Source organism: Bison bison, unplaced genomic scaffold (assembly GCF_000754665.1).
Source record: "Bison bison bison isolate TAMUID 2011002044 unplaced genomic scaffold, Bison_UMD1.0 scf7180017864297, whole genome shotgun sequence".
Classification (NCBI taxonomy): domain Eukaryota; kingdom Metazoa; phylum Chordata; class Mammalia; order Artiodactyla; family Bovidae; genus Bison; species Bison bison.
Window position 1 is genome coordinate 6,984,522 of NW_011494869.1, and position 8,568 is coordinate 6,993,089.

Here is an 8,568-nt window from a genome sequence, read left to right on the forward strand (position 1 = left end):
GTCAGGCCATGTCCCAGCCCAGTAGCCACAGATGGGAGATTAGGCGGACCCCCAGAAGCGGGTGGGAACCGTAGGCAGCTGGTGCAGCAGACATGGGCTGGCAGACGCCAGGGGACAGGGTTGGGGTGGGAAGGTGACCTTGGTACTTGGGCCTTTTGGGGTCTTGCCAGTTTCTTCAGCTGCTCAGCCTCCAGAAGAAAGTCTGGGCCTATTCCACCAGCCTCCACCACCCTGGGGTTAGTCTTTTCAGGGTCAGCACAGCTCAGCAAAGGCTGGTGGCTTCCCCCACAGAGAGGAACTGCAGTTCCCTCTGGGACAGGCCTAAGACTTGGACACACCCAAGTTGACTGGTCATAGGAAAGGAGATGGCTGAGGATGGTCCCAGAGGAAACTAGTGCCACTAATCCATGGTAGGATTGGCAGCTATTTCTATCCCTCAAGTCCTCTGCTCTGCTGGGGTCCACTCTCCCTTCCCAAGCTGCTTACTCCCTGACTGGTTCTAGAGTTTTGTTTCCTGTGACTCAGTGGTCCCCTCGGGTTTTCCCCTGAGCCCAGCTTGCCCAGTGCTGCTGGCCAGGTTTGGCCTGGGCTCATGGACTCCTGGGTCTCATTCTCACCTCCTCTCTTAGGCCAGTAGAACCCGTGCCCACATCATACAGTGGGTGGAATGTTCTCTGCAGCTTGGAGGGCAGACCTCCACACAGAAAGCTTCCCCTGCCTCCCCAGCTCTCACCCCCAGCTCAGAAGCCTGTGGAGCCAGAGTCCCTGTGGCTGTGCCACCAGCTGGGACCCTGGAGGTTCTGAGTAGAGGAAGCTCCCCAGAGGTCATGAGACTCTGCCCCCCTTCCTTGACACGAAGAGGTTCAGGGAAGGAAGCCTGGGCCTGGCTGGTCTCAGGAGTTAGTCCTTGGAGGGACCTGAGGCCTGGGCTGACCTGCCTTCTCCTTACGCCCGGCAGATCCAATTTGCCTGGGCAGCAAGTGCTTGTTCCCACTGGCAGCCCGAGTGTCCAGCTATCGCACTGCAGGGCTGACGTCCGCACAGGCAATAACCATCCCTCAGCAGGAGCTGGGTTGACAATCTGGTTCCTGCTGTGTGACTGCCTAGGGCATGGGAAGAGGAGGAGGTGCTCTTTAAGGTGGGGTGCTGAGAGGGGCTGGGGCACCCAGTCCAGGCCCTCTCCATGAACTCTCAGGAGTCACCATTCTTCACTAGCCCATCAACACGTGATTTTCTGAGGCTGAGGGGAGATTTGGAGAAAAGGCAGGCAGAGAAGCAGGGGCAAGACAGGGCCCCTCTCTGAGCCCGATCCTCTGTGGGATGAGAGTGTGAGGGGCACCGCACCATGAGGCAGGCAGTGGGTCAGAAATTGCTCTGTTGCTGCTGGGTGGGGGAGGCAGCAGGCTACTGCTGCTTGGCTGATGCCCAGTGAAAATTTGTGGCTGTTTTGGGGGCTCTGACATGGGGGCTGCCCTGCCAAGTCCACGGGTACATTTGGATTAACCATGAAAGGAGCTGGGGAGGGAAGAAAGGAACTGTCGGGGGGAAGCCTGGCAGGCCCGCCTCGAGTCTCCCTGCCTAGGCTGATTGAGCCCTGTGCCCTGCACAGGCCTACCTGGAGTCCTTCTACAAGTTCTGCACCCTGCTGGGCGGGACCACGGCCGACGCCATGTGCCCCATCCTGGAGGTGAGTGCCTGGCCCTGTCCCGTCTGCTGGGGCTCTGGCCCTGGTGTGGGGAAGCCCTGATAACTGACTGACTACTGCCTCCCTCCCATTCTCTCTCTCCGGCACCTGTGCACTGGCCCCACAGTTTGAAGCAGACCGCCGCGCCTTCATCATCACCATTAACTCCTTCGGCACAGAGCTGTCCAAGGAGGACCGTGCCAAGCTCTTCCCGCACTGTGGACGGCTCTACCCGGAGGGCCTGGCCCAGCTGGCTCGAGCCGACGACTATGAGCAGGTCAAGAACGTGGCCGACTACTACCCGGTGAGTGCCCTGACTGTGGGGCAGGGGGCAGGCCTGTTGGCACCCACATCCCCACCCCACACCCAACAGCGCCCTCGTGCTCATGCTTCCCTTCCCCCCCACGCCCCGCCCCCGCTCTCCTGCGTCAGGAGTACAAGCTGCTTTTCGAAGGTGCGGGCAGCAACCCTGGAGACAAGACCCTGGAGGACCGATTCTTCGAGCACGAGGTGAGTGCTGGACCTGCTTGTCGAAGGGAAGGGTTGGCGGCCCAGGCCTGACTCTGGTCCCAGCCCCTTGCACACCACTCCTTCCTGTGTCTGCAGGTGAAACTGAACAAGTTGGCCTTTCTGAACCAGTTCCACTTTGGTGTTTTCTATGCCTTTGTGAAGCTCAAGGAGCAGGAGTGTCGCAACATTGTGTGGATTGCCGAGTGCATTGCCCAACGCCACCGGGCCAAGATTGACAACTACATCCCTATCTTCTAGCACCCTGGACCAAGGCTCCCCAGTGCGTGTGTACATGTGTGTCCGTGTGCTGTGACAAAGCTCACGGCTCACCCACTTGCCCTGGGGGAGCATGCTGTCCCCGTGGCTGCCCTGCCTCCCTGACCCTCTCCAAGACTGCTCTTGGGCCTGCAGGGGGGCTGGGCACCTGCTCCCACACCAAGAATGGACCAAGCCCCCACCTCCAGAGCAAGGAGGCCCCCTCAGCCCTGTGTTTACAGCCGCTGACGTGTCTGAGAAGCATGTGGTCACTTTTGTGTCCCTCCCTAACCCGAGAACCCCTGGGAGGAGCGTAAAACTTCTCTTCCCTCAGTGGGCCCCCTAGAGCCATGGCCAGGATAAAGTATGTGTGTTCTTGGGAAATGGAGTAGCTCTGCCCTTCCAAGATAATAAAAACTTCTCTAAGCCCAGCTGTCTTCTGTCTCCTTTGGGCCCTGGCCCCTCTCCCAGATCCCTGACTTGCCTCAGGCCTGCTGAGCCCACCCCCACCTAAGCTTTCTACCTCCCTTCCTCAGGTGGCAGCCCTCGGCTGGCCTTGTCCCTGTGCAGCCAGGCTCCTCGGGGCAGGAGGTCGGTGGCAGATGGCCCCTTTCCCTGCTGGAGGCTCCAACAGGCTCATGGAGTGGGCTTCTGACTCTAGAGGGCCCCCAGGGCTCCCTGTTTGCTTCACTGAGCACCACAACTCTCTGGGCTGGGGTCATTATCCCTATTTCATGCTGAGGAAACCTATGGATACCTGATCTGCCCAAGGTCACTGAAGGGGGTTGGATGTAAACCAGGTCCTGTGCCCAGAGCCTCGGCCCCCATGCTGAGCCCCGGGGGTTGCCCAGGCAGTTTCCAGTCTGTCACACGGCCACAGCCTGTCACCTAGGCAAACAGAGCATCTCCCCCATTCTAGGAGAAATAAAAATTTGTCTTTATTAAAAAAGTGGCAATAAGGTGAGTATGTAGCCTCCCTGTGCCTTGGGGGGCTTGGGGTGAGTGGTCAGGGCCCTAATCCTTGAGCCAGTCAAGAAACAGGGTTCACCCTTCAAATCACAGCACTGAGGCACTGGTGCCAAGAAATAATCCTGAGGGGGTCCCCAACCTACCTAATCTCACCTTAGTTTGCAGAGGCACTGTCTGTAGGATCCTGGCTAAGGCTCTAGTTAAGCCTTGAACTAAACTCCCCATCCAGCTGGGTTCTGCAAGCTGTATGGTGGAGCCTTGTGCCCAGGAGGGTCTGTTTGGGCTCATGAAGCAGGAGAGGCCCAGAGGTTCACTGGAAAGCCTTCACCTCACCAGGCCTGGCCTGTGGCATCGGCAGTGCATGGGGTGGGGTCCTTTGGGCCAGGCTCTAGGGCAGACCTTGGGGGTCAGAATACCTGGAGGAGGAGCAAGGGCACAAGGAACCTCCTCTGCTGGAGCTGCTCTACGTGTGACCTGCTCACTGGGCAGTGGGAGAAGGATCCGGTCTAGGGCCTTGGTCCTGGGCTATGTCCCGGGCAGAGGTAAGGCCAGGCTGGCCAGCCTGTAGTGCTCTCGGCACATAGGGACTGATGAAGAAGGACTGCAGGAAACGCTGCCGCAGACCCTCAGGCAGGTAGTAGTGGATGAAGTATATGAGCCCCAGGCCATGACCTGGGTAATAGCGGCGGCGTGGCTGGGCCGCCAGCAGCGCATCGGTGATGGCATCTACCACCGGGCTGAGGTCTGGCAGGGCCTGGCTCAGAGAGTGCAGGAACTGCCCATTCAAGTGCTCGATGTAGTCCTCACCATAGGCCTGCAGCAGCTCTTGAGGCAGGGTGGCCAGCAGCTGCTGCTTGCGCTCTTCCCACTGGTGCACGTCCTTCACTGACTCTGCGGAAGGAGTGCCAAGGCCAGAGTGGGGTCAGTGAGGGAAGCCAAAGCCAGATCCAGTTCTCTAACTCACAACCTGAGACCCACCCCCAGCCAAAGTCAGGCCCATTCCTCAGACCCAATCCCACTCCAGAGATGACCACACCCACCCTGCCTTCCTGCTCTCCCCCCACAGGCCCCACCCCCAAAATCCCTGAGCCTCACCTGTCTTGAAGCAGGCAGGCTGGATGATGCTGACCTTGACACCCCAGGGCAGAAGTTCACAGCTAAAATTGCCCATGAGCAACGCCAAGGCTGCTTTGGAGGTCCCATAGGCAGCTAAGCATGGAAATGGCATGTCTCCTGGGGATGGATTGGGAGTGGGGGATGCCTCAGCCTGGGCCGGGGACTCCAATATCTCTCCCCGCCCAGCAGAGGCATCTTTTCTGCTCCAGTGCGGGAGGACCCTCACCTGCTGGGCTGCTCACGGTTACAATTCGACCACTTGAACGACGCAGCAGTGGCAAGAGGCCTTTGGTCATCTCTAGTGCACCAAAGAAGTTCACCTCCATGCAGGTGCGGAAAGTGGCCACTGGACACAGCTCTGCATCCGCCACAAAGATGTTCTGGCCCGCGTTGTTGACCAGGCCCCACAGACCTGAGGGCATGGAGCCAGTAGGGAAGCTGCAGGTCAGTCCTGCAGCACACCTCCAATCTCAGCCCAGCCATGCCCTTTCCTGGCGAAGTTGAGCCTACTGACCTGTGCTGGCGGTGTGGACCTTGGTGAACTCCAGCACACGGCTAATGTCTGCTGGCTTGGTCAGGTCCATCTGTAGCAGCTTCAGACGAGAAGAACAGCAGGCACGCAGCTCTAGGGCCCCAGGGCTATTCAGATCCAACACGGTTGCCAACACTGTGAAGCCCATGGCGTCAAGCTTCTTGGCCGTCGCGTTGCCAAAACCAGAGTCACAGCCTGGTCAGGGAAGGATGGACAGCCAGTGAACTCCACTATGGCCCAGTTCAGCCTGAGACAACCCAGGGTCACCATGGCTGGGATGGGATCCAGGCTTCCGACTCCCGACTTCACAACATCAGCAGCCCTCCCTTCCTAGGCCCATCTCTGGGAGGCTTGGACCCCCTGGCTGAGCTCCTGCGGACCAACTCTTTCACAGCTGTCATCTCCCCGACCCCTCATAGCTACCCTATCAAACATAGCTTATGATCCCCACTTTACAGATGAGGAAACTGAGACCTAGTAATGCTATGTTGCTTCCCCCAAAGTCACTCAGCTGGCACACAGTAAGGTCAGGACTCTGTTGGTAGGTCAGCCAGTCCCAGCTGAGACCCAGCCTCAGCCCTGATGTCCTTTGGTCTGCTTGAGACCAGGCCTCAGCTCGCATATGCAGATATTACTCCCTAGCCTCCCTTCCTTTCTCACTGCCCTTGCCCAGCATTCTTCCTCTTACCTAGACACTGAAGCAGCCCCCTTTTTTCATTCTGTCCCACCTTGCCCCCTTGAATCCGTTCTCTGCCTAAGTAGCCCGAGGGATCCTTCCCAAAATGACAATACCCTCTGCTTCTGAAAACTTCTCCAAGGCTCCCCACGGCCCTTAGGATAAAGCCAACGTGCTCTGTTCCCATCATCTAGGCCGTGTACCACCTGAGCTCCACCTTCCTTTCCAGTTCAGCACCCTCTACTATTGTTCCAGGCTCCAGGCAGGCTGGAGGCCCATCCCCACCTCATGCTTGACCCTTGGAATTCCAGTGAATGGCAACACTGGGACATTCTCTGAGCCTCAAATAACTTGCCCCCAGGACAGGGTCACAGTGGATGAAGACAAAAACAGACCTGCATTAGAATCCCTTCCCACATCCATCAAATGAGATCTGAGGTCAGTTACCACTTGGAGGCTTAATTTCCTGGTTTTGGTATGCAGAGAGATAAACCACGAGGCAGAGCCAGTGTAGGGGTCTAATAAACCCCGGCTCCTTTGATTGTTCCCATTCCAATCCAGCTCCTTGGGTGGTCAACAAGAGGGGGTGTGAGGAGGGGGGTGACCAGGGAGGAAGGAAGCTCTTTAGAGCCTGCCCCCATGGTGGTCCTGCTGATCAGAGGTTACAAAGTGGTTCAGCTCCCCCCGTTCTCTCTGTTGAGGGGGAAAACAAAGCTGGGGGACTGCAAGCTGGGCTTTGTGTAGCTGGGAGCCCACTAGCCAGCCCCAGCTGAGGGGTACTTCCTGGGCAAGTCTGGCTGGAGGAGGGGAGTGAGTGAGTGAGTGTGTGTGTGTGTGTGTGTGTGTGTGTGTGTGTGTGTGTGTGTGTGTGTGTGTGTCTCCCCACTTGCCTAAGCTCCCTTCCAGAGCAGACAAGCCCTTCACGGGGAAACTAAGGCCTCCCAGAACCTCAGCTCTGAGGTCCCAACACAATCACCCACACCTTTCATACCCTCTTGCTCACCTGTACACACTCAGAAACCTACGCATACCTCCAACCTACCTGCAGAGAGGCGTGAACAACAATGGCTCACTCCCATGAGACCCATACTGCCCAGCAGTACACAGATGTGCACACAAAGCACCCAGCCACTTGACCCAAACCCTGACCCCAGGGCTGAGCTCCCCAAGTAGCCTCGGCTAGGGGTTCTCAGGAGCATTCCCAGGGAGGGGTGTGTGGCAGCTCTGGCAGGCTCAAGGCACAGTGTTCCTAGCAAGTGAGTCAGGGCCTGGTCACCTACTTGTACTGCAGTCAGTAGTAGTGAGTGAAGAAACCCCAGAGTTTAGGGGCATTGGGAAGCTTGGAGGTCAACTCTCGATGTTTAGATGGGGTGGGTTGGGCAGTCTGCTTCCCCTCCTCCATTGCGGGACTTTGCAACCGGAACTGAAGGAAGACTCAGTCTTACCTCACTTTCAAGCTCAAGGCTAGGAGATGTAACAGTAGTGGCACAAGGACCTGAGGTGAGATCCCAGGAAAGACTGCCTGGGGCACTAGCATCTGAAGAAGACCTGGGTCCTGAGGAGGCGGAACTCACTAGTTAGAAGGCAGGAGGGGAGCTGCCCTGTCCTTGGGGGCAGAAGCTCTTTGCTTTCATACCAGGAAGTCTGTCATCTCTCCTTCCTCAAACCACTAAAACTGGGGTCCCTTGAAACTTCTCACTCTACCCTGAACTCACATCTCTCCCACCCAACCTGAGCCATCCTCTATGTCCACCATCTTTACTGAAGCTCAAACCCTCCTGCTACCTTCACCTCAGTACATTCTGGCTTCTTGCTGGGCATTCAAGGCCCCTTCCAAGGAAACAAATGCTTGTCTCACCACATCTCAGCAGCCAGACTGCTTAGTGACTGCCCCCTCCCCCACAGACCATGCTCATTCCTGCCTCAAGCCTCTGTCCCACACCCTTTGTCTGATCCAAAACACCTTCCACACTCTTACCTATCTCCACCTATCTTCTGAGGCCCAGCTCAAGGATGGCCTCCTCTGGGAAGTTTTCCCAGCTTCCTCTGATCATGCAGGGCCCCCTACTGGACTGAGGTCTCTGAGAAGCCACTCACCAGTGCAAGAGAGCAGAACGGCCGAGCACCTGTCCAAAGCCATGGCGTTAGGGGAGAGACCAGGCTCCCCCTCCCCAATACTAGAGCCAGTAGTGTCCTATACAGTAGTGCCCACTGACTTTTCTCTCCCTCTCCACTTCTGGGTCTCAGCTCCTCCTTCCCTCCTTCTGGTGATAGTGTCCTTGTTCCAGACAAAGAGAGCTCAACAAGGTGGCCAGAAGCACCTGAGCCCAGCTCTCTAAGACCTCACCTCCTTCCCAGGCACAGAGGACCAGGAAGAATGGTGGTGGTGTAATGAATGCAAACTCCGGACAACTCCTTCACAGATTGGGTCTGGGTGGTGGGATCTGAGAGGTGGCTGAATGTCCAGCTGTCCCTCATGATGACCTCCAGCTTTTCTGAACTCCAAGGAGCCAATTGGGAGAAGGGGGTCCCAACTCTCCATTTAAGCCTATTCCTCCTGGTCCCAGGGAAGAGACAGGACCTCCCACGTGGGAATGTTAGGCAGAGTTCAAGGGGTGAGGATTCTCTGAAGTCCCTCAGAGCAGTGTCCTCTGTCGGAAGACTGCTGTCTTGGAGAGGGACATAGCATAAACCCCAAGCTCCAGGAGGCTCCTTTCGCAGTCTCCCCTGCGCACCTGCCCACTCCCTGCCTCCTTTTCCCTTCAGCACTCCCCAAGCCGTAGGTAGTCAACCCGGACTTGGGGAGGTGCCCTGCGCTTCCTACTT

General features: G+C 57.4%; 2 protein-coding genes across 2 annotated transcripts in view; one reads left to right on the forward strand and one right to left on the reverse strand.

The window, feature by feature from the left end:
- Nucleotides 1-2,880, forward strand: part of ATP6V0D1 (ATPase, H+ transporting, lysosomal 38kDa, V0 subunit d1) — a 40,766-nt gene extending 37,886 nt beyond the window's left edge. The window contains exons 5-8 of the mRNA XM_010851037.1: nt 1,610-1,687; nt 1,812-1,988; nt 2,117-2,194; nt 2,291-2,880. Coding sequence (XP_010849339.1) covers nt 1,610-1,687; nt 1,812-1,988; nt 2,117-2,194; nt 2,291-2,452 — 495 coding nt within the window. The 3' untranslated portion in view covers nt 2,453-2,880. The remainder of the gene's footprint in view (nt 1-1,609; nt 1,688-1,811; nt 1,989-2,116; nt 2,195-2,290) is intronic.
- Nucleotides 2,881-3,385: 505 nt separating this feature from the next.
- HSD11B2 (hydroxysteroid (11-beta) dehydrogenase 2) lies at nt 3,386-7,882 on the reverse strand. The gene is made up of 5 exons (XM_010851116.1): nt 7,840-7,882; nt 5,049-5,261; nt 4,761-4,946; nt 4,514-4,651; nt 3,386-4,309 (listed from the first exon to the last, which is right to left on the reverse strand). The coding sequence occupies exons 1-5, from the start codon at nt 7,880-7,882 to the stop codon at nt 3,897-3,899; spliced, it is 993 nt and encodes a 330-aa protein (XP_010849418.1). The 3' UTR covers nt 3,386-3,896.
- Between the last annotated feature and the right edge of the window lie 686 nt (nt 7,883-8,568).